Source organism: Somniosus microcephalus, chromosome 22 (genome assembly GCF_052327205.1).
Source record: "Somniosus microcephalus isolate GS21.2 chromosome 22, FLI_Smic_1.0, whole genome shotgun sequence".
In the NCBI taxonomy this organism is placed as follows: Eukaryota; Metazoa; Chordata; class Chondrichthyes; order Squaliformes; family Somniosidae; genus Somniosus; species Somniosus microcephalus.
This window is the reverse complement of record NC_141008.1, coordinates 42,918,741-42,944,342: the sequence shown is the minus strand read 5'-3', so window position 1 is coordinate 42,944,342 and position 25,602 is coordinate 42,918,741. Positions and strand designations below refer to the sequence as shown.

The following is a 25,602-nucleotide window of genomic DNA, read 5'->3' as shown; positions in this document are numbered from 1 at the left end:
AATTATGGCGCTGAATTAGGTAAGGTTAGCTAACCTCTTAAGTTGCACGATGGGAGCATTGTGATCCTGGTTCCATTTTTACTAGGATGACTGAATCAAACCTAATGCTCCAGCTATGGCCTAACCAACATTTTGTACAAGTTCAACATTACCTTCTTGCTTCTATTATACAGAGAGATTTTAATAATTATAATATTTAGATATAATATATATGTTATGCAAGGGGAGGCAGTGGAAAAACAAAAGTAGGCACACACTTGTATGTAGCATTATTAAACCATTGTTCCTCCTCGGGTTTTATGCTGTTTTTCAACAGCTGCCAGGAATGACTGTTTTGGCAGTTGAATGGCACAGTTCAGACACTGTAGGTGAACGTATATTCATGAAGAGGATATAAATGTAGTGTAGATGCAGGGAGCAGATTTTCACATTTGGAGAAGATCTAATCTACGAGGGCTTGCATAGATGCCAACAGGATTTCATGCTCAGCCTCTTCCAGCTTCTCATGCCCCTTTTGCTGGTCTCCTTACTGTGACTATGATGCATGCTGAAGAGTAATGGTATCTGATCTGCATCCCACAGTATAAATTGGGAATGCTGAACTGGAGGTGTGGTGGAAAAATCTGAACTATTTTCATCTTGATATGTTTTGTCGTGGATCTCACTCAAAGGAACACACATCCCGATCTGGTTCTTTTCAGCAATCAAGGTAGCTTCAACAAATTAAAAGTAATATCTCTGGGACAAATAACTATAGTATGATCACATTTGAAATCATCTGGTTAGCAGGCTCCAATATATGATTTCAAGAAAGCAAACTTCAAAGGAAAGAGGAGTGAACTAAAAGAAATTAAATGAGATGCATTGCTGAGAGATGGCCCAATTCAAGGAAAATTTCAAAACTTTGCAATAATTTACATACTTATAAAAGAAAAGTAAGTGTAATCTAAACAAACAAGAGACAATTTTCCAAGGGGTTTGGCCATTTCCCAATATAACTCCTATGGGCAGGGATTGAAATATGGCCGGGAAGTTGTTTTGCTGGCTCCCAATGCCCACCACCACTTCTGGGATTTTCCATTGAAAGGTAAGATAGGCATTTGAATATATCCATTCAAATATGGGCTAGTGTATTCAAATAATGTGTTGATGTATTTCCCATCATTAATGCATTAAAGCAATGCTCTACACTAGGAACACTGGTGTGTAATGTTGCTATGAAGAGCAGAGAGTGATCAATTACACTCCTCCTAATGTTAATCCTAAAATTAAAAAAAAACCTTTGTTTTCAGCTGCCACAGAAACAGTTGGCCCAAGTCCACTACTGCAAGCACCCGAGGTATGCAGCAGTGATTTTTCAAACCCCCAGTGGTGGGTCCCATGACACAGGCAGGAATTATTTTAATAACACTGACTCTGGAAAATGGGCAGAGTTAATGGCAGGCCAATGAGGAGAGCAGAATTGGCACAGGGAGACTTTGTAAGTCAAATAACCCACTGACATTTACTGTCAAGGCTCATACATGAAGGTTGGCCATTTGGACAGAGGAGCGCAAAAAGTAATGAGCATAATTTATATGTTACTGGATTTTTAAAGCATATATATATATATAATAAAAACAGAACATGCTGGAAATACTCAGCAGGTCAGGCAGCATCTGTGGAGAGAGAAACAGAGTTAATGTTTCTGACAAAAGGTCATCGACCTGAAACGTTATCTCTGTTTCTCTCTCTCCACAGATGCTGCCTGACCTGCTGAGTATTTCCAGCATTTTCTGTTTTTATTTCAGATTTCCAGCATCCACAGTATTTTGCTTTTGTGTATATATATAAATTGTGAAGAGGGACACTAATAAGCATATGGGGAATATTCTTACATTATTACAGATTTTCAAAAATTGAAATTACTATTTCCTTTAGTGGGACATACAGAGCTGTAAAATGATAGTTATTGTTGTTGCCACAATTTTTTTGGAACTGTTCTGTACTTTGTTTGCCAAATAAAAAGCTTTAATATCTACCATATCAAGCCTGAGTGTATTGCGATGCAGCTAGCATCTAACTGGAAAGAAGGTTCAACCACCTTTGTAGAGCTGTAAGAAAATAAGAAATTGCTGAAGTTGCTTTGAACAGAATTTCTGATCCAACACAGGGAAAGCGAGCAAAGTCAAATGTCCAGGAAAAAACTCTTTTTAAGTTCCAGTGAGTTGGCAGTATGACATCACCAGTACAGTATTCAGAAAATCCTATTAGTGTGGTATTGAATATCCTTCTTGCAGATGTTTTACAACAGAAAACGTGTGGCACGTTTTTAATAATTTTTTCAGTAATTAATGTTCTGAGGAACTTTCAACTATGCACAGCTCTATAATATTTCTATAAATTGATAAAGTGTTACAACAGAGTGATCATATATAACAGTATTCTTGCCGAGAAAAATATGGAAAACTATAATTTTTTTGTTGAGCCGTTCCTGCATTAACTTAGACCTATGAGTAATAGTTAATCATTTTTTGACAAGTTCACATTCTTTTGTTTCAAACAGACACTGTGACTGCTTAAACAACTGCATAATGGCCAATCATTTTTACATGTTTAAATTTTGTTTTGGATTACCACCCATTGTGTTTTGGGCTGAACAGCTTCTTTTAAGCAAACCTCAGAAATTGAAGGCACCACCCACCCAAACGTCTGCTTGTGGACTTGGCAAAGGGCAGCAATGCTCTAACTTTCAAAGAGTTAAAAAAACGACAGCATAAGATTTTCTGCACCCTGTACCCCACCGTGCATCTCGCCCAATCAGCAGCCGCTAGACAGCAGTCTGGCGGCCGGCCAATAGGCGGCCGTGTTTCGTCTCGCTCCATCAATCAGCGCTGAATCGAGGGGGGAAATAGTCGGAGGGGGAAAGAGGGGGAAATGGCGGCGGGGGCGGGGAGCGATAACTCCAATAAATTCAACGGCTCCCGGTGAGTAACGCAAACGCGAATTGGTCGCTAACGGTATGGACGGCGAACCGAGTAAATTAAACCGGAGTGTGTCGGCGGTTGGTCTCTCGGTTTAAACGATAATACGGGAGCGAGCTCGAGGCGGTTAACTCGCCCGCTCCTCCCCTGCCGGGGGCCGGGCCGTTCACCGAGGACCGGCTTGGCCGGGGGAGCCGAGCCGTTCACCGGGGACCGGCTTGGCCGGGGGAGCCGAGCCGTTCACCGAGGACCGGCTTGGCCGGGGGCCGGGCCGTTCACCGGGGGCCGGGCCGTTCACCGAGGACCGGCTTGGCCGGGGGCCGGGCCGTTCACCGAGGACCGGCTTGGCCGGGGGAGCCGAGCCGTTCACCGAGGACCGGCTTGGCCGGGGGCCGGGCCGTTCACCGGGGGCCGGGCCGTTCACCGAGGACCGGCTTGGCCGGGGGCCGGGCCGTTCACCGAGGACCGGCTTGGCCGGGGGAGCCGGGCCGTTCACCGGGGACCGGCTTGGCCGGGGGAGCCGAGCCGTTCACCGGGGACCGGCTTGGCCGGGGGAGCCGAGCCGTTCACCGGGGACCGGCTTGGCCGGGGGAGCCGAGCCGTTCACCGGGGACCGGCTTGGCCGGGGGAGCCGGGCCGATCACCGGGGACCGGCTTGGCCGGGGGAGCCGGGCCGATCACCGGGGACCGGCTTGGCCGGGGGAGCCGGGCCGATCACCGGGGACCGGCTTGGCCGGGAGCCACACTATTTATCGCTATGTGCAGCAGCCTCGGTGCTGGTCACTTCAGCGTGTGTTTATTTTGGCCAGAGTCCCTGCCGAGTGCGGACTCGCAGCGATTCTGCCGGACATCGCCTGTCTGAAGGGACGCTGATTCGTCTTGTTTTTCCTTTTCTCCCTCTGCCGCATTCGCCTCTTTAAAACGACAAAAAAATGTCACTTTTTCTTATCTATTTGCCTCACTTGAACGTGTGTGTTTCGTGCTGGGATGCGGTTCTGTATGTCTACAACCTAGACTACGATTTTAGCACGCCTTTCGACTGTGGGGCATCGCGGCTGAATCGGCTCATGTCTGTACCCATGCACCCAGAAACCAGAGAGTAGGGATAAACGGGCCATTTTCGGGTTGGCAGGCTGTAACTAGTGGAATACGCAAGAATCAGTGCTTGGTCCTCGGCTGTTTACAATCTGTATCAATGACTTAGATGACGAGACTGAGTGGAACGTATCCAAGTTTGCTGGCAACACAAAGCTAGGTGGGAAAGTAAGCTGTGAGGAGGACACAACTAGGCTGTAAAGGGATATAGACCGGTTAAGTGAGTGGGCAAGGGTGTGGCCGATGGAATATGAACTTATCCACTTTGGTAGAAAGCAGGATACTTTTTAAAAGGTGAGACTGGGAAATGTTGGTATTCAGAGGGACCTGGGTGTCCTTGTACATGAATCACAGATAGTTAACATTCAGATACAGTAAGCAATTGGGAAAGCAAATGGTGTGTTAGCCTTTATTACAAAGATATTGGAGTATAAGAGTAAATAAGTCTTACTGCAATTATATAGGGCCTTGGTGAGTTAACATCTGGAGTACTGTGTACAACTTTGATCTCCTTACCGAAGGAAGGATATACTTGCGTTAGAGGAAGTGTAACAAAGGTTCACTAGACTGTACACTTTACACCTAATCACAGCCTATTACCATCTCGTCTAGCTTCTAATCTCTTTTACTTCTTTTGGTTCTTTAATTCTTTTGTCCGATCGCAGCCCTGCCTTCGATCTAGTTCCTTTTCTCTCCAGTTTTGAAGAAGGGTCAAACCCGAAACGTCAACTCAAATTTCTCTCCACGGATGTTGCCTGACTTGCTGAGTTTTTCCAGCATTTTCTGTTGTTATTTCGGATTTCCAACATCTGCAGTATTTTGCTATCATTCACTAGACTGATTGCTGGGATAAGGGATAAGTTCTATGAAGAGAGATTGAGTAGAGTCGGCCAATATTCCTTCGAGTTTAGAAGAATGAGAGGTGATCTCATTGAAGCATATAAAAATCTTAAGTGGCTTGCCAGAGTAGATGCTGGGCGGATGTTTCCCCTGGCTGGGGAGTCTAGAACTAGGAGTCACCGCCTCAGAATAAGGTGTCAGCCATTTAGGACTGCGATGAGGAGAAATTTCTTCACCCAGAGGGTTGTGAATCTTTGGAATTCTCTAGTCCAGAGGGCTGTAGATGCTCAGTTGTTGAGTATGTTCAAGACAGACAGACAGAGATAGATTTTTGGATATTAAGGGAATCAAGGAATATGGGGATAGTGCAGGAAGATGGAGTTGAGGTCGAAGATGTGCCATGATCTTATTGAATGGAGGAGCAGACTCGAAGGGCCGAATGGCCTACTCCTGCTTTTATTATGTTCTTGTGTGTATGCCTGGATTGACAGGAGTTGAGAAACCTAGTTGATTGTTGTCTTTGTCAACCCAGGGTTGTTTGTTAAGGCCAGTTTTCACAGCTTAATTATTGCCTTGGCTGAAATGAATCGACTCTACCAACAGGGGGTTGTATCTAATGCCCTTCTGGCCTGTGAGATTAATCTATTCATTGACTTAACCAGCTAGATCACAAGATTTGCATTAAACCCCACTCATTTGTGATATCTGCAGTCACTGTAGGTTTTTTGTTGAATATCGAAACAGGAGTAGGCCATTTAGCACCTCAGGCCTGTTACACCATTCACAATTTCACAATTCACAATTCAAATCGCTTTATTGGCATGATAAGTTACATCTTATGTTGCCAAAGCATCAAAATACATTTATGGTTTAGCACATAAACGCAGTTCTATTCATACAGTGTATAAACAGGTATATCCCTGAGTGTATAATTCAGAGAATACCATTCAGTGAGATCATGGCTGATCTGTGACCTTTATTATCTCCATAAAGCCTGCTCCTGCTAGATCTTGAACCCTGTCGATTATTGTGAGGGAGCACTTCAAACTGATCTGACTCAGCTGGACTCTTCCTTTTTAATATGAATTTTTCTTGCATTTGGCTCAATTTTCAATTTAATATGGAAGTGCAGTTTGTATCTATCCAGGGAAAGTATATCTATGATCTTAAATTGACTACTTGCAGGTCGGTGGAAATTTCTTTTTACAAATGTACGCTGTGTTCACTAGAACTTTCATAATCTTTTACAATACTGTTTTTGTATTTTTATTGGAATACTAAGACAGTTTGAGATGTCAGTAGACAGGTTTGAAATATAAATTCTGATTTGTGAACGTGTAAGAATGTTTGTTGTATTTATTCTAAAACAGCAACCTAGTTTAGCTTGGCTGCCAAAGTTTAATTTACCAGTCGTAATGAATGTTCTAGTATGTTTCATATAGATTGAGGATCTTTGAGTATAATTACTGTGAAGAGTAAATCCTGGGAAATAAGCAATAGAGAATAATAGTTTCTTGGAAGTGAAAACAAGAAAGTAGTCCCGTATGGTTTCAGATGATTCGGAAGAGTTTAGGGTGGGCGTGTACAGTATATGAACTTTTTGTTTTATCTCTTGATGTTGGCAGCTTTTGTGTTTGGCATCTGCACTGCATCTGTGTGGTAGCTTCCATACTGAAGGATTAATAATTATGACTTGGTGATTAGCTTTTTATTAAGTGAAACTGAACAATTAATTGCCAAGAATTAATACATTGATTCTCGTAAATTATAAATGGATTGAACTTTATTCCTGTGGTTTATAATGTCTGAACCCCTCAGGTTGCAGCCTTTTAATTCACTTCCAACTATCCTTGACCAAGCAATTTCCTAATCACTTCCATAATATAAAATTCCTCATCAAAGTATGAAATGTTCCCATGTCACCCCCCTGTGCTCACTGACCTACATTGGCTCCTGGTTAAGCGGCGCCTTGATTTCAGAATTCTCATCCTTTGTTTTCAAATCCCTCCATGGCCTTGCCCCTCCCTATCTCTGTAATCTCCTTCAGCCCCACAACCCTCCCGAGATATCTGTGCTCCTCTAATTCTGCCCTCTTGAGCATCCCTGATTATAATTTCTCAACCTTTGGTGGTCGTGCCTTCTGTTGCCTAGGCCCCAAGCTATGGAATTCCCTCCCTAAACCGCTTAGCCTCTCTACGTGTGTGTGACTTCTCGGAGGGTTGTGGGGCTGGAGGATGTTGGAGATGGGGAAGGTTGAGGCCATGGAGGGATTTGAACATATCAAGACATTGGTGGATCTAGAGCCAAAGTGAGCACAGGGTGCTGGTGAGAAGGACTTGGTGTGGGTTAGCATACGGGCAGCAGAGGTTTGGGTGAGCACAAGTTTATGGAGGGTGGAAAATGGGAGGCTTTCCGGCAGAGCATTGGAATAGTTAAGTCTGGAGGTAACCATGTCAAAGGCGAAGAGGATGAGTGACAGTGCAGCACGGTCACAGAGGATGTCATTTGTGACTTTCATCAGGGCTGTTTCAGTTCTGTGGTCGAAAGAAAGACTTGCATTTATATGGCGCCTTTCACGACCACCGGACATCTCAAAGCGCTTTACAGCCAATTAAGTACTTTTGGAGTGTAGTCACTGTTGTAATGTGGGAAACGCGGCAGCCAATTTGCACACAGCAAACAGCAATGTGATAATGACCAGATAATCTGTTTTTGTCATGTGGTTTGCGGGATAAATATTGGCCAGGACACCGGGGCTAACTCCCCTGCTCTTCTTTGAAATAGTGCCATGCACCTGAGAGAGCAGAGGGGGCCTCGGTTTAACGTCTCATCCGAATGACTGCACCTCTGACAGTACAGCACTCCCTCAGCATTGTACTGGAGTGTCTGCCTAGCTTTATGTGCTCAAGTCCCTGGAGTAGGGGTGGAAACTGATTGATTGGAGAGGTTCAAACATGGAGTTGCAGGAAAGATGGGCACAGATTTGCGAGGCGACAAGGACTTTGGACAGGAAAGGGAGGTTGGTGATGGGGTGGTAATTTGAAAGGACAAAGGGATCAAAGTTTTAACCTAGATATCTTGGAGGGAGGGAAAACAATAATGCTGAAGTGGTGAAGGTGGGGTATTTAGCAAGATGGGATTTTAACAGAAGAGGGAATCTTGCAGGGAACTCGTGTGGTAGTAATTGCTGAAGGGAGAAGTGATGAACCAGTTAGTATAAAGAATGAGCAAAGTAGTTGCTTCAGTGTTTTGTACACAAATTCCAGAAGCCTGACAAATGAAGTTGGGCGTCTGGTCTATACTAAGGAATGAGACTAATCAAATAGTAATCACGGGGAGCTGGTTTAATGATGTGCATTAGGTGTGACATTTACAAGGGTTTTGATTGTGCTGAAGGGAAACATAGGAGATGCAGTAGTTGTTTATATTAAAAGATGATGTGATGTTAACTGAGGTGGACAGCTCAAGTCATGGAAGACGTGGAAACTTTATGGGTTGCACTGACAAGAAGGGAAAATTAGTTATAGGAGTTATAGACCACTAGGTCAGGCAGAAAATATAGATGGGGAACTTTACCTTCACCTGTTGGAAGCCAATCATCTCAGTCCCAGTACATTGCAGCAGGAGTTCCTCGGAGTAGTGTCCTAAGCCCAACTGTCTTCAGCTACTTTATCAGTGACTTCCCCCATCATAAGGCAGAAGTGGTGCTGATGATTGCAGTGTTCAGCTCCATTTCACAATTTCTCATGATGAATCAGTCTAAGCCTGCATGCACCAAGACCCTGAGAGCACCCAGGTTTGGCCTGATGCATTGTAAGTAATATTCGAACCACAAAAATGCCAGACAATAACCATTTATGACGAGAGAGCCTAACCACCTCCCCATGACATTCAAAAGCATTACCATTGCCGAGTCCCCATAACCGACTTCCTACGGGGGGGGGTGGGGTCACCATTGACTAGTACTCGACTGGATCAGCCACCTAAATGCCGTGGCTACTAAAGCAGATCAAAGACTATGTATTCTGTGGCTGGTGTTTTGCTTCTTGACTCCCCAAAGCCTTTCCACCACCTATAAGGCACAAGTCAGGAGTGTGACTGAATTCTCTCCATTTGCTTGGATGGGTGCAGCTCCAACAACACTCAAGAAGCTTGGCACCATCCAGGATAAACCAGTCTGCTTGATTGGCACTTCGCCCACTAGCTTAAACATGAAGGCGTGCTGTGGTGCCGAGCGGCTCCAACCATACACTGAAATCACTGTGTTTTGATCCCCACCCGGCAACTTCACAAGCAACTGTTCATTAGTGTAAACTGCATTTGTAATATATTTTTGCTTTTGATGCCTCTTCCAACAATATTTTGTTCTCCAAGTTTCACGGTGTTTGTTGCATTTTGTATCTGGGGTGGCCAAACTATACCCGTGGACCATGTTTAACCCCAAGCCCTGGAAATGAGACCCATGAAGCTCTGGCAACTCTGTTCTATTTAAGCTTTTATTTTTTTAATTTGCTGGTTTATCCTGGTTGAATTTCTTGGGCCTGGCGGTTTGGAAAAGTCCATTCTTCGGACTTCTGCCTCATTGGTGGATAAATCTCAAATCAGAGCACCAAGATCTCAACGTTAATAGGGAGCTAGAACAGGTCCAGGGAACTATAGACTAATTAGCTTAATGTTGATGGTAGGAAAGATAATGGAATCCTTACTCAAAAATGCAATAGAAAAACATGTAGCAACTGAAAATATAAGAGTAGTCAGCACAGATTCCAAAAGGAAAGGTCGTGCTTGACCAGCCTTATTGAATTCTTTTGAAGAAGTAACAGAAAGGGTAGATAAGGGTAATGTGGTAGATGTAATGTAGTTGGATTTCCAAAAAAGCCTTCAATAAGGTACTGGATAGTAGACTCATGACTAAGGTCAGAACCTGTGGAGTCAGGGGACAAGTAGCAGAATGGATAGCAAGCTGGCTACAAAACAGCTGGTAGGAGTTAAATTTAGCTACTCAGTTTGGCAAATGGTGGGAAGTGGTGTTCCACAAGGATAGGTTGCTGGGACCACTGCGATTTTACGATTCAGACTCTGGAATCTGATGTACAATTTCAGAATTTGAAAATGATACTAAATTGGGGCTGTAGTGACAAAATACACAAAGACATTAATAAACTTGCCAAATGGATGTATAATTGGCAAATGAACTTCAACAATACAGATAAGTGAGGTAGTACATTTTGGTAGGAAGACTGAGGCCACATATTCTGTGGGAAGTAAGTGTCTAAATGGGGTAGAGGAACAGAGGGATCTGGGGGTACAGATACACACATCACTAAAAGTAGTGACACAGGTTAATAAGGCCATTTAAAAAAAAGCAAACAGCACTTGGGTTAATTTCTCGGGATGGGATAGAATTGAAAAGCAGAGCAGTTATGTTAAACTTGTATAGAATCTTGGTTAGATCACACTATAAACAGTTCTGGTCTCCATATTATAAAAAGGACATAGAGGCACTGGAGAAGGTGCAAAAAATATTTACTAGAATTACACCAAAACTGAGAGGTTATATGTATCAGGAAAGATTGAACAGGCTGAGACTCTTTGTTTTTCTCTAGAAAAGAGAAGACTGAGGGGTGACCTGATAGAGGTCTTTAAGATTATGAAAGGCTTTGATGGGGTAAACGTAGAGAAGATGTTTCTACTTGCGCGCGAGACGAGAACTAGGGGCCATAAATATAAGCTAATCACTAACAAATCCAGTAGGGAATTCAGGAGGAACTTCTTTACCTAGAATGTGGCACTCACTACCACAAGTAGTTGTTGGGGTAAATAGCAGATACATTAAGAGGAAGCTCGATAAGCACGAGGGAGAAAGGAATAGAAGGATATGTTAATGGGGTTAGATGAAGGATGGTAGGAGGCTCATGTGGCGCAGAAACACGAGCCTGGTCATGTTGGGCCGAATGGCCTGTTTCTGTGCTGTAAATACTTTGAGATACTTGCAATAGCTTGAGATATATGGAAATTAATGAATATTAATTTTAAATTTTGTGACCCATGAGCCTCCAAGAATATGTACTCACGTGGCCCAGAGCTAAAAAGCTTGGATGTTCCTGCCTTAAGTAACATTCTAGAGTCCTGATAAGACCTGAAGCAAAGTATACCACTAAAGCTTGAGGAATAAGTTCTGAAAGTTATAGAATTTGTGTTGTAATTTTAAATAATGCTTTTGACATTTAATTGCTAATATTAGAGGCATTTAATTTCCAGAATGTGATGCAGATATTAAAATTGTCAATCTAGTGTGCCTCTCGTTCCAATTTGTGCAGATGAATGACTTTAGTCTGAGCATTTTGAAACTAGAAATAAAATTAGTGTAAAAGTGGGAAAGTTTTTTTTAAAACTAGACATCTGTATGCATGTATACACACTTGCCATTTGTATCAAAGTTCTAGCAACAATTTTGTGCCCAGTAAGGGGTCTCAAATGGGCTAAATAACCTATTGATATATTTATAGTGTGGTTGAGGCAGAAATGTTCGTCAGAACATGGAAAAGCTTCCTCCTCCTTTGAATAGTGCCATGGAATTAGGGCGATGAGGCTGATGTCTCCTCTGAAAGGTGGCATGTTAAACAATGCAATACTGCATTGGGATGTCAATTTAATTCAAGTGCTTAGATCCTGGAGTGGGGCTTGAACCATAACTGTCTAACTCCGCCAAAAGTGTTAACAACTAAGCCAAGCTGATAATTAATGTAGGGATCTGTTTATTGCATGCTAACCATGTGACTGTACAGACCAATCGACAACATAAACAAGTTTCCTACAGTGTTAAACATTGACCATCATATTACAGATCCAATTTTTTTTTGAAGATTTAAACTTGCAACTTCCATTATCTTTACAAAGTGAAATTTGATTACAATATCTTGCTACCAATCCCAGTTGAACTCGTAACACCATAATTATGTGGAGGATGTACTCCCTAAAATTACCCAGTGTCAGTAAATTGGGCGTTTTACTATATTGGGGATTATTTAGGCATGACATAAAGCTGAGTCTTGCAGCTGCATGATCTCTGGATGAAAATATAGTTTAAGAAGCTGCCCAGTTCTGCAAAATAATCTAATCTGGGAATCCTGAAAAGGGTTTCCATTGCAGAAGGACGAATCATTTTGGTGATGGTCCTACATTTGAACACAATTCATAGTTAATGATTGTCATTGGATTGGGTTAATATTGTCTGAGAATAGATGAATTGCTTGTTTTTGAATGAAGAGAAACATCTGCTTAAAAGATGCACAGTCTTTGCAGCTAGAATTTTGAGTGCCTCGACCAGGAGGTAGCCAGTTGTACATAAATCACTTTTAATGTAGGTCATTTACTGTATTTTGAAGTGACCCGTGCTCACTTGGGGTGGGGTTGTGGGGGGTGCATTCCTATGACAATCACTAAATGGAAGTCCAGATAATAACATGAAATATTTTTTCATGTTATAAACATTTTGTGCTGCAATCAATCAATCAATCAATCAGTGTTTCTAGTAACCTAAACAAACATTCATGCCATCTTCTTGAATATCACTTAAAACATTTTTTATTAGTATAATGCAGTTGAGGCTTTCATTTTACAATGTTTAAAGTGTTTTGTTTAAATGCAGGGCTGTGACAGGTTGCTCATGTATTATGTGTTTTGAAGTTTTAAGCATGTTTGCTTTGTTTTTATGTTGCCGATGTGTTTATCCACTTTTTTTGTAATAGATATTTTTAATCCAGTCCTGTCACATATTTAGCTTGCCATTGTAGGAGTGCTTTAAACAATGCATATGCTAGTGGACAATTTTTGTTTTGTTTTATATTTTTGAGTCATCTTCCACTCCAAGCTGATGTCGGATTTTATTCCCTTGCATTCTGAGATGCCATTGAGCATGTGAATACGGGGATCATTTCCCACAGTACACAGCTACTTCTGTGGTGTTTGAACTCTGAAATGTAAGTGATAAATATCTTCTTTCATCCATTATCTGGCCAGCTTCATGACATGTTTATCTTGCTACTCGTGAACATTGCATTTTTACAATCCTTTTCAAATACCGTTTTGTTCAAAAAATCGTGCGTAATCTAGTTCCGACGGCCGCGATTTTGCCGGCGCTCAGAGGGCGGGTTTGGAGGCGGGTCAGGAGTGACGATCTAAATGATTGACGGCGGGTTGCGACCCCGCCGTCATCCCGCCTCCCCACAACCTTCCCAAGTGTCAGGTCTCCGATTTGCAAATGGACCCGCCACCTAGCGGCGGGAAATGGATTAAAGGCAATTAACTGCCTATTAACAGGTACTTTTGAGCAATTTTCAAGGTCTTTTTTGATTTTCCAGCTTCTGGGTCGGGTTTTACGACGTCCGGACAACACGCCAGGTAAATGTGGCCTGAGCACCAGCGAGCTGCAGACTTCAGAGCTGCAAGTGCAGTGTAAAAGCTGCAGTCTTAAATCTAGTCATTTAGAAATCTCTAAGCTTGGTGATTGAGTCATTTGGGGGGCAGATTCTGTTTTTATTCTGCAAGTCTGTGTTGGGCACTATAGATGCACTGTAACCAGCATTGCTGGATTTTAAAAGCGCACTTACCCTGAACAGTGCCACCACAACGATGCCAAACCTTGGTTCAACATAAATTTATTACAAACATCGCTATGAACAAAAACTTTTCAAATAATTCTAACATACCACCTAAGTGCGAACCCTTGTGATAACTAATGTAACATCTTTGTTTTGCGTGTGCTTCTACGTTGTGACACCCCTGTGGCTTCAGCAGATGTGGAGGCAGCCTGTTCACTTCCCTGCTGCTCCTGCTTAGACGCCTTTGGCGGCCGTCCTCTGGTGTTGGGAGCCTTCGAGGGCCCCGCCAATGTCTGCTCCTCCTGCGGCTGTGCAGGGGCAGACTCGGCCATTCCTGCTGCCTCAGGCAGATGGGGCTCTGACCGAGGGTTCGGCAGTGGCAGGGGGGTGTGAGCACTTGGAGCGGAGCCCCCACTTCCTTGTGCTCGTACATCACCGTCCCTCTCGTGTCACCCACACTTCACTGCTAGAAAGTTGCTGGAGAACACCTTGCTGCACATCGGTGGGGCCATGTGGACCCGTCACTGTACTGACATTCCTCGTGACAAGGATGTCCATGAACCTCTGGTTTCTCTCCTCAATAGACGCCCATCTATCCTCCATGGATGACCATCTATTTAGAAGTGTTACCATGTACTCTTGAGTCTGTCGATTATGTGCTCCATGGAGATTGCCATCCTTTCCATTGCAGCACATATATTGCCCATAGAATTCACCATGGCATTGCTCATGCTTAGCTTGGACTCCTCCATTCTCTGCACACTTGCAGTTACTGTGGGGGGAAAAAAACCCACTCCGAGCCTCCTGCACTTGTTCCTGAAGCTCTAGCACGGTTCTCCTTCTGGATGGCCCCAAAGGCTCAAGATCTACATGCAGCTGAGCATAGCTTGGAGAGCCCAGTGTCCTCCGATGAGGACTCTCCACTGCTGTCCCTGCCTCCAACGTCATCTCCTGCTCACCTGTGAGCTGTGATACACCAGGTGCCAACACTACTCTATCTCGCACAAAACCCACCGAGGTGTGCGTCTCGGTGCTGGGTGCGCTGAGTGCTGGTGTGCGCTGAGTGCTGGTGTTGCTGCTCTTTGAGGCTGGTGGCTCCTCTGAGGAGTGCTCCTGTACAGTGGGGAGCGGGGCTCTCTGGTCATGTGGGAGAGTAAATGCATGAGTTGGACCAGTGAAATGTAGGTTGCACATACATGCCATTGTGCAGATGTTCAGTACTCATTCTCTATGAACATCATATCCCATTTTAGTCATTCATGATTGCTAAATCAGAGGATTGGAAATCAATTCTCTCTCCAGCTTGCTGTTCTATGCCCGTCTCTGTCCCCCACTGCCAACTCCTCTGCATCTCCAGGGCTGCCTCCTCAGCGGTCGTAAGGTGAGCCCGGGGTGGTGGTCCTCCTCCAGTCCTCCCCCTCTCCCTTTTATTGTGGGCTCTCTTCTGTAGTGAGGGACACAAGTGGAGTTTGAGAGAGACTGATGGAGTGAGTGTTAAGAATGCATGACATGGATGTTTAGAGGCAGACTGTGAAGGAGTGAGGTGCACTAACCATTTTCCCTCCCTGTGCATTTTAAGTTGTAGGCATTGCCTAAGGGTGTGAGTGTTGCATATTAAGATGGGGACGTGATTCTGTACAGAGAAAAGAGAGGGGTGGGTAAGGGTGCAAGGGATGTTGGTGAGTTGGGATGTGTAGGGGAAGGTTCCCAATGCAGATTGATGGGGATGATGAGAGATGGAAGGCAGATTGAAAGTAAGTGTGATGTTATACTCATTTTAGCTGATCTCAACAAAGCATCGACACTGAACCCATGTGCATCTGCAGACAGACCTCAAACTCGCCTCCTCAGCAATTTGCAGCCAAGCTGCCTTGGTTTGCTGAGGAGGCTGTCTCCTTCCGTTTCCAGGGAAGAGGACCTCCTGACCGCTAACTCCCTCCACAAGAGCATGGCGGGAGCCCTCATTGAACTTGGGTGCTGCCTTAGTTTTTGGTGCTGCCATTCCTGTAGCAGCCAGCACTTCTGACAGAAAAAAGCTAATGCTTTTGCAAAGGGGACATGGCCCCTTTAAATCTTCACTGAAACAACACGTCATCAGACGCGAACATCTGACACTGCAAGCAATTGCCTGGACGGACCTGCACGTCGGCCTTAACGAGGCCAATCAACGTAAAAGCTCATCTGCGAGGCAACGGCAACCGGGTCGGGAAGACGCTGACCCGCCACCAATAATAAAATCGTGGCCTTCGTGTTTTTGACTTGTATTCTTTAAGAAAAAAAAATGTAATTGTTTATTTTTTGAAAGTTGAATTTAGGTCGTTTCCGCCTTCACCCAAATACTGAATCATAAAGATATTGGGGGAGTTCTGTAAATATGATTATCTCTACTGATAATGAAGATCAAAGTCAAATCGTTCTGCATTTTCATTTGGTACTGCTATAGTTATACTTCAAGGAGCTACACTGTTGTGGTAACATTGATAGATCGGGGGCAGTGTGATCTGACCTCATTAACACTTTAGTTGTACACTTAGATATGACCGTTTAAACCTTTTCTAGTATAATGGAATACTTCAGGCTGACAAATATACATGTTTAATGAGCGGAGTTTTGACTAGAATTCAAAACACCACGTTGATTTTTGTTGGACATTAATTCCCTTTTTAAAATTTGTTTTGCTATTTACAGTTTGCTATTCAATAAAATTCAGTTAGGAGTTCATTTGACTTGGCATCCTGTTGCATACTAGCCTTATGGTGATTGACTAATGTAAATATAATTCAAACAATGTTGATATTGTAAATATTATTCAAACAATGTTGATATTTTGTTACTGAAATGTATTTCTTCCATATATCTTTGATTTTTTTTTCATCTTTTAATTTAGATAGTACATTGAAATTTTGTTGCAGGTCTGAGGTAAACATTGAAACTTGTTCGTAATTGCATATTCTGCACTAAGCTATATTTTGTTTTTCTAGATAACCATTTAGGTCAGACCTGCAGTGTTTCACCCAGAACAGTACTGATACCTGTAGTTGGCACAGCATTATACTCATTCAGGCCTTTCATTTTAAGACACTAACAATCAGTTGAACCAGAATATATGTACTTGTCAAATGCAATTATATCTTGATTGTACTAAAAGATTATTCTGCCTTGTGATTTTTGAAGCATAACTTTGTACATATGCAGTAATACGAATAGCCTGGTCTGAAATGAATATTCTACCGTTTCCTAAACTCCTGCAAGAAAGCAGTGAAAGGGATACCTTTAGCCTGTCACCAATTACTTGCTTTTTTTAGTGAAGTTTTGATCTCGTATATGGGTTTTTCCCCCTTTAGTAGAGCTCTGTGAAGTAGTCCCATGTTGCTATGGTGATGGGTAGACTGTTCAGATGCTGAGAGCTAACATAAGGGTGCTTGATTGTTACATTGTCTATTATGCAGCATGAGTATGCTTTGTGTGTGGTCATGATGGCACATAAAGCTCCATGGCAATGCTGTAATTGCAGCTGGCGTTTGATACTGTTGAATACCAGTGCGATGACTTTGAATTTTTCCAATTGCTAGCGCCTCCCGGGAAGTGCAGAAGTATATTCTGAGGTACTTGTGGAAGGCATCTGGTTATAATTAATACCTGTGACCAGCCCATCATCAAATATAGAGAAGTCCAGGAAGGAAGAGTCAGATGGGCCATGTAAAGGTGAAGGATGTGAAAATTGGAAGCATGTAGTTGATGAAATTCTCCGTCAGGGTACCGGCACAGTTCTCGTAATGGAAGTGCTGGTCAGGAAGGAGCTTGAGTGTGATTTGCACAGTGTTCAACATGCCCTACAAAAGAACAGGCATAGCTGAACGTATGCTGGTTCCCATAGTGACACCTCTAACCAGAGATACTGATCAAAGTTTTGTTAAATGTGGGAAGATTGAATTCTTGCCTGTGAATTTGAGAATCCAATCTTTCTGCAAATTATTAAACAACATCCCAGGGATAGACGACCAGATTACAGCTTAATTCCAGAGTCCCATAGGCAGAAAAAGTAAAGCTTAGATGCTCGTCTTCTGTGCTGACTAATAATAAGACAGCAGCGTGTGCTGCTGGGCAAGTATGGGTATCTGATTTAAGCACAGGCATCTGTTTCAGTTCTGTTGTGCCTATTGATGCTGTACAGATATGACTGGCTACATCTTTGTTGAAGAAGATTGGCTGAGTATGCGCTTAATCCATTTCATTTTATCTACATACTTTTGGCTAGCACTGAGATTTTTTTCTGAATTCTGTTAAAACAGGGCTATCCTATTTCATCACTGGATATTTGCTTTGTAGAATATCTGAAGTTTGTTTTCACAATTGAGGTTAAGCTTGTCCAAGGATTTCCACCACTCTGCAGGATTTAGTTCTTTTTGTTCTCTTGTTTTGATGTAGTTACCAAGGCGGGGCACTTTATATTTAAAAAAAAGCAAATATATTATACTTGGTATAAATAATTGCTCAGCGCTGGAATGGAAGTAAAAGTGCAAGGTTTTTGATGTAGAAAAATTTTAGTATTATAAATTTTGATATAATGAGAAATCAGACCCACAGTTTTTAATGTCCAGTCTGGTGCATAAGTTGTACCCTAGATGTCCAAGTTATTACAGCTGGTATTAAAATGTGAATTAATTCTTGATTTTTATGGTATTTCAGAAAATGTGGTTTTCAGAGTTGTGCTTAAAGGTATTTTAAAGGAATGAAATTACACGTTACACAGGAAAAGGAAAGAATGAGCACAGCTGGTAGTTTGAAGGAATATGTAGATGTTAAGGCATCGGATTTAATAGTTTATTAGTCTATTGGTTTACTTGTGTTGTGTTAAACACAATGGGGCAGAATTTGCGGTCGGTATGACGGCGTACTTTGAGTACGCCGTCGTACCGCCTTTGAAATTGACCGCTAGTTCTGGATTTGTGCGTGCGCTAAATCCCAAACTTGCAATCTATGAAATTCCGACTTGACGGATCATCCGCTGCGACTGTCAAATCCTCATTGCTGGCGCAGCGTTGGGCTAATTGCCCAGCAATTACACAAGCAAATTTTACAGCTGGTGCAAACAGGTGCAGGAGCCTGTTTGCACCGCATAAGGGGAGAGGGGGATATGCAGCTGCTTGAAATATGCACGTTATTTTCATTTTTTTTTTATCTTCAAAATAAATACCTATATCCACCTAACTAATATCTTTCTAATTATTACAATTGATCCCAACGCAACTTGCGGAGACAAATGGGCAAAGGGTGAAAACAAACTACCAAAGCACAGACGTACTTTTCACTTCAGAGCAAGATTACAAAGATGTTTTCATCAGAAAAAGATGCCCCTTGTGCAGTAGCTGCAATATATTTCACACAACTGGTTCAGCCACAGTGGGGGGGAAAAAGGAAAAGAACTAGGGTCTAATGTTTTCGGTTAACTGTTCAAAATGCCGATGACATAGCTGACTATTCCTGAGGCTTTCATGATTTGAACCAATTTAACAATTTCCCTGCAGTGAAACTTTTGCACACAAGAAACCTAGACACACGAGCAGGATATTTACATTGCCTCTGCTTAAAATTAAGCATTAAAAATCATGACTGGACATTGGAGATTTCTGTTTCCAGATTGGTGCACCGCCCCACGTGATCCCAGGTAAGCTTATGCACGTGGTGTGCCCCAGGATCCGCGGGCCACTACACTGCGCACAACTCCGCAGCGAAACAACACAAATTTTCAAAGGGGGCCTCGCACCAGGTAAATGTGGATTTCTTTTGAGGGTCAGCGACGTACTCCTTAGCAACGCTGCCGACTGCAATTTTAGGCCAATGTATGCACCCTCCATGGGTGTTAATCAGGCATTGCCAATTTGGTGATCTGCATGAAACCCATTACAGAAGTGACACTTGTGGCTTCATGTGTCCCAACCTAAAGCTGATGGGCAAAAACATTGGGGAAGAAAGAAACCCAAGTCTCCTGTAGGTGATGACTTTGGTACCTTACTCAATTGACCAATCTTTCTGTGGGCTCCGACATAAGTGCAAGCTGATTGTTTTGATGAAAAGGGAGGGGGCTCACAGCCAAAGCCAAATCTGCCCATGTCCAATATCCAGATGGGCATTTTATATATTTTTTTTAAATCACTGATTCACTGCATAGTGGTTAGGAATGGAATACTTTATTTCTTCCTCCCCCCCAACTTTTCCCACTTCCTAGCTCAGGGTGCAGAGACCAAATGTAGTAGCCCTAACTGCTGATGGCCACTACTGTAGCCCATTGAACCGGAACGTTCCTGATTTGTATGGCTCAGATCCACATTATACTTTTAGACTTGTAGGCAAAACAAGCAAAATGACTAGTTTCCAGGAAAGGCCTGATCATGATTTGGAAACCTTGTATTTTAAACTGGGGAAGCTGTGCACTTGAGAACATGCATTGGTTAAGAACATCTAATTTCTAAGAGCAGGAAGAGATCATTAACTCTACTAGCCTGGCCCTTTTTGGTCAATACTGATATTTGACTATGTCTCTTCATTTGTGTAGAAAGTTCTCCAGAATCTAGTAGTTGGAGGTGAGCAGTGATGATAGAGCTGACAGAATATTAAAAACTGCATGAGACTATATTTTTAGGGGATTTTCTTATTTCATTCCATGTTTTGGGTGTCCCTGCACGATCTCTGGCTGAGTGGAAGTGCACCCTTTTGCCAGGTTACTGCTCTGTCTAAAATTGGCTACTAAATGCTGTGCAACAACTGAATGGTGAACTTTTTTTTCTCTCTGGGATTCCCCTCCTGCCGAGTGAGGAAGCATGTCCTGCATTTGCATTATGAAGGTTGGGAACCCAATACCTGGAGGAGTCTACCATTTTGTGGCCTAATATGCAGATACTGGTTCATGCCCACAATTCTTGAATGTTCTTTCTTGGGAACAGCCTTCATTTCTCCCATTTCCTTTTTGATTATATGACTTGTGTATTAGGAGATATTGTCATTTTGTACTCTATTTTCCTCCTTGTGAAAACTTGCCATTTTAATAAAATCCTAAAATAGCAGCTATTACGAATGCTGAAAATGTTCTGCAGATTAATCCTCATCTGAAAGAGGATGAAGTTAACATTATTGCGTAACTAGAGTACTTTTAACAGCTAATTTGATTGGGGGGTGAGAAAAAGAATTGATGTACTTGGGGAAATGGTTTGTATACAAGTGAGTATCTGTAACCAAGCTCCAAATTGCTACTAAATATTTAGGAGGAAGGTAAAACAAATATTATTTTAGTTCATAATATGGATGTAACTTTTCCCTGTATATTAAAGTGTTAGTGCTTGGAGTTTCATAGCGGGGCTCCTTGTATAGGGAATGTGATTTCATTGTTCTTGGAGATGCAGTTAACCCTTTGCATGATGACCTAAACTGTAAGAACAGAACTTGAGTGAGTTATTACATAGGATAGGATTACATAGGATAAACAGCACAGAAACAGGCCATTTGCCCCAACCAGTCCATGGCAGCGTTTATGCTCCACTCTGGTCTCCTCCCGTCTTTCCTCATCTAACTCTCATCAGCATAACCCTCTATTCCCTTCTCCCTCATATGCTTGTCCAGCCTCCCCTTAAATGTATCTCTACTATTCGCTTCAACCACTTCCTGTGGTAGCAAGTTCCACATTCTCACCACTCTCTGGGTAAAGAAGTTTCTTCTGAATTCCCTATTTGATTTCTTGGTGACTATCTTGTATTGATGGCCTCCAGTTTTGCTCTTCCCCACAAGTGGAAAAACTCTATCTACTGTATCAAAACCTTTCATAATTTTAAAGACCTCTATTAGTTCACCCCTCAGCCTTCTCTCCAAGTGAAAAGAGACTTGGCCTGTTCATCCTTTCCTGATAGGTATAACCTTGCATTTCTGGTATCATCCTTGTAAATCCACACCTGTCTCTCCTAACTCAACCTCTCCCACACCCTACTTGCTGGCTTCTAACTGCCACCTTCCATAATCTTCAGGAAAGATTAATTTCAGCAACACTGACATTCACCCTTACAACGGATACACCTGTAGCTACACCAAAGGCGGGGGAGAAAATAAACAGACAAACTGAGCGCAGAGAAATTATTGGTATTCCCCTTTATCTTTAGCCTACCCGAGAAATTACAGTCTCCCTGAGCTGGGCATTTTTTCCCCAATATAGAAAAGCCTTTTGTCTCACACAGTTATGAGTATTTTGCATCTCCGGCTTTGGTTATTTCCTGAAGCTTCTTTGTAAATACTAATTTATAATATACTTTTGATCTGGCTAGTTAGCTTGAGTCTATCTTTGATCCTTTGGATTTATGTTTGTCTGATAGCATGCAGTTTTTTTTTTAAAAACTGGGTTTAAAAACTTTCAGCTTCATTCTTGGCCAATATTTTGTGGTTTGCAGTGGAAAATAATTTGAAGATGTATGTAGCTTGTTTGTCTAACTGAGGTGGAAAGCTTTCAGTTGTGTGATGTAGGACTGAAAGCATTACAGAAGTGTTTTTGCTTCAGCACTTTGTACTGTCTGTTTAAGAGGTGTAATCTTGTACAAAGTTTTCATTGATTTTTTTTCTTTGTTTTTCAGATGTGTGTGTTCCTGTTTTGGTGCCTTGGAATTGATTTAAAAGCAAAATTATAAGGGACAGTTCTGAAAATCTGGATCAATATCTATCATAGTGATATTTCAAAATGATAGGCAAATTAAAACACAACTTACTATTAGCGTGTTTAGTGATCAGTTCAATAACTGTATTTTATCTTGGCCGTTATGCAATAGAATGCCACCATAGGGTGGAAGAGCACAGCCAGCAGTATCCAAACATGCTAGACAGTGGCAGGCCATTAAGTCACATTTCAAGAACTGGATTCAAAAATAGCTCAAATAGATTTGTTTACAACAAAGACATGCCGTTAATATTTATTGGAGGAGTACCGAGAAGTGGCACCACACTAATGAGAGCCATGCTCGATGCCCATCCTGATGTTCGCTGTGGGGAAGAAACCCGGGTTATTCCTAGAATCCTTGCAATGAAGCAAATGTGGAGCCGATCTGACCGAGAGAAACAGCGATTGGATGAAGCTGGTGTTACAGATGAGGTGCTGGACTCGGCTATGCAAGCCTTTTTACTAGAAGTTATTGTTAAACATGGGGAACCTGCTACATACTTGTGCAATAAAGATCCATTTGCCCTTAAATCATTGACTTACTTAAGTAAAATTTTTCCCAATGCCAAATTCATTCTAATGATACGGGATGGGCGTGCTTCAGTACATTCCATGATTACTCGGAAAGTTACCATAGCAGGATTTGACCTCAGCAGTTACAGAGACTGCCTGACCAAATGGAACCGTGCCATTGAGACCATGTATAACCAGTGCTTGGAAACTGGATTTAATAAGTGTTTACCAGTACATTATGAACAACTTGTTTTGCATCCTGAAACTTGGATGAAGAATGTTCTGAAGTTCCTAAGTGTTCCTTGGAATACGGCAGTATTGCATCATGAAGAAATGATAGGCAAAGCTGGAGGTGTTTCTCTATCTAAGTATGTATGAGTTTACTTTTTCTTTAATTATACGTTGTGCAAAAAGCAATACACAAAACGTTATAATGTTTTAATTTTGTTTTACAACCAGTGAAACAAAAAGCAAAACATACCATTTTTGTCCTGTACAAGACCTTGGATAGGCCCCCAGACTGTGGTGCTCGTGGTTACTGGGGTACGAGAGGGGGGGGAATCTCAGAAATCCTGTTGTAAGCCTTGCCCTATTATTTCAATTTTCCAATATGTCTGTAGGTGTTCGGTTTTTAAGGCACAAAATGCTGTTCCACATGATGATTCTGGTAATTATACTCTTCCTGCACTCAAATATTTGAGGTACTAGAGCCTTGAATTTGATTAAATAGTTTTGGATGTGAATCTCAATCTCTCTCTACTTCATCTTTAATACTGAGCCAAGCACTGACTTCAACTGACAGGAGATGTAAAGTGTAAAAGGACTATCTGACTGAATGGAGTGTGCTGTTGCTATAAAATGTTAGTGCTCAGTTGGAGTAGTCCAGGCCCAGCACTCCCTTGTCATATACATTACTCAAAAATTATGTAGAATAATACTTTAGCAAGCTAACATGTTTTAAAATTACGAGCAGGTTAATCTTTTTCGAGTGTACATTTCAGCTTCCACACTTGTACCCTAAATACTTCAATGTGTTTCACTTGTGTAATGCTGTTCTATGGGTGTTGAATGAAACCAGTACGCAGTTACCAAGAGAATTTTGCTATTACTTTTTTAAGAGCACATTGTTTCGGTCACATTGTGACTCTGGCTGTACACTGCCACCTTGGTACCACCCTTAATTAGAGCCTCATGCCAGCCTGCCTTATTTTTCACCTGTCATTTTCTGTTAATAGTTGACAAAATAATTGCTCAAAGTAGAATTATGTCCAGAAGTCCAGCACTGAATTCTGTATATTACTTGTGCTGAGATAATGTTGCTTTATTTCTCAAGGTCTTAAGTTGTCTCTTAACCTCTGACTCCTTGTCCAAAGGGCTGCCAATTAACTGCCTACTGCCCTCCTGGGTGATGGCCCCTACAAACTATCTCCTGTTTCTCAAACAAATAAGACTATCCAAGCATAATGAGCCTGGATGATGCTCTGGAAAGGAGCTATATCGGCATAATCACCCAATCCTTTGGTTAAAGAATCTTATTGTCTCAGGCTGGAGCATAACTCCGCAACTTCAATTAGCTTTGCATATATATCTTCCGGTCCTCCTGTTCAGAGCATTTAACCCCTTGGGAGCAAAATTTTAACTTAAAAGTAATATTTTTACGTAAAGCATACCAAGATCCTCCCATGGCAAAGTGGTCAAATTCCAAAACGTGACCATTCTGTTTTACAGCTGAGCTGAGAATTCTTCCGGTATCCTAACCAGTCTTTCTCTTGCTCATCACCACCATCTCATTCATCTGATTGCTGTTTGTAGGATCTTGTGCACAAAATCACCTCCACATTTGCCTAATGTACTTCAAGCTAATGTGTGTGAAGCACTTTTGGACATATTTAAATGCACTTTTTTCAAGGCATGGTCAAATGGAGGATGTGATTTGGAAGACCGGAGACATGTGCTACCAGTAGAGCATATCAATAAAACATCAGGATCTTTTTCATGGCGCGTCCTTTCTCTTGGTTTTAGCAGCTGAGCCATGACTGAACAACAGAAGTAATTTTATAGTGCCTGCTGTGGTTAATGACTGGTCAAGTAATGCGATGAATAAGACCTGTGAATTTTTACAGAAAGCTGGCAGCTCAGTGCAAACTGAAGAGCACAAAGGTTAGAAAAGGACTGCTGTTAGATTTTTTGGAACTCTGATTCTCTTGGACTCTGCGCAATCACTACATTATAACAGTGACTTCACAAGTACTTCATTGGCTGTAAAGCGCTTTGGGAAGTCCTGAGATCTTGAAAGGCACTATATAAATGCAAATCTTTTACTGTAGATTATGTTCGATTTTTCTTTTTTAAAAAGCAGATTCCACCATTAATCTTCTGACTGCGCTATACTTCACAGCTGCCTGCCACCGGTAGATGGCAAAGACTACACGATATCACAACTGGAAAGCAGCAGCAAGGTTAATAAAACTGAGAATCCATCAGGAGTGCCGCAGATGGGCTCAGTACATGTTGGCGTGAATTGGCCCTGAAATGGGGGAGGGTGGCAACCTTGTTCATTACTCATGCACTATCTCAGGATACCTGTGATGTAGATGGCTGGCATATATATCTAAAACCTTCAGTTGTCCCTCCCACAATCCAGTTGCTGATGGACATCTGAGTTTGATTGACTGGGAATTGGCATCTCGCTCCTCATCCATAAACATCCAATATGTTGATGAGATGAGCTGCCAGGTTGGAAATACTGAGCATAGCTGAGAAACCAGCTTGTCGTTGCAACCTGAATCGGCAATAAAAATGCCACTAGAGCAATTGTTACTGGCTGTGAGGCAGCAAGAGAGAGGCCTTTGGTGCGGAAAGAAAATAGCAGTTCAGGAAGTTTTTTTTAGGAAAA

At 42.2% G+C, this 25,602-nt stretch overlaps 1 protein-coding gene across 1 annotated transcript in view; it reads left to right on the top strand.

Moving 5' to 3' along the window:
- The first annotated feature begins 2,885 nt into the window (after window positions 1–2,885).
- Window positions 2,886–25,602, top strand: part of LOC147102218 (protein-tyrosine sulfotransferase 1-like) — a 54,867-nt gene continuing 32,150 nt past the window's right edge. Inside the window, exons 1-2 of the mRNA XM_085964527.1 lie at window positions 2,886–2,966; window positions 22,114–23,074. Coding sequence (XP_085820653.1) covers window positions 22,218–23,074 — 857 coding nt within the window. The 5' untranslated portion in view covers window positions 2,886–2,966; window positions 22,114–22,217. The remainder of the gene's footprint in view (window positions 2,967–22,113; window positions 23,075–25,602) is intronic.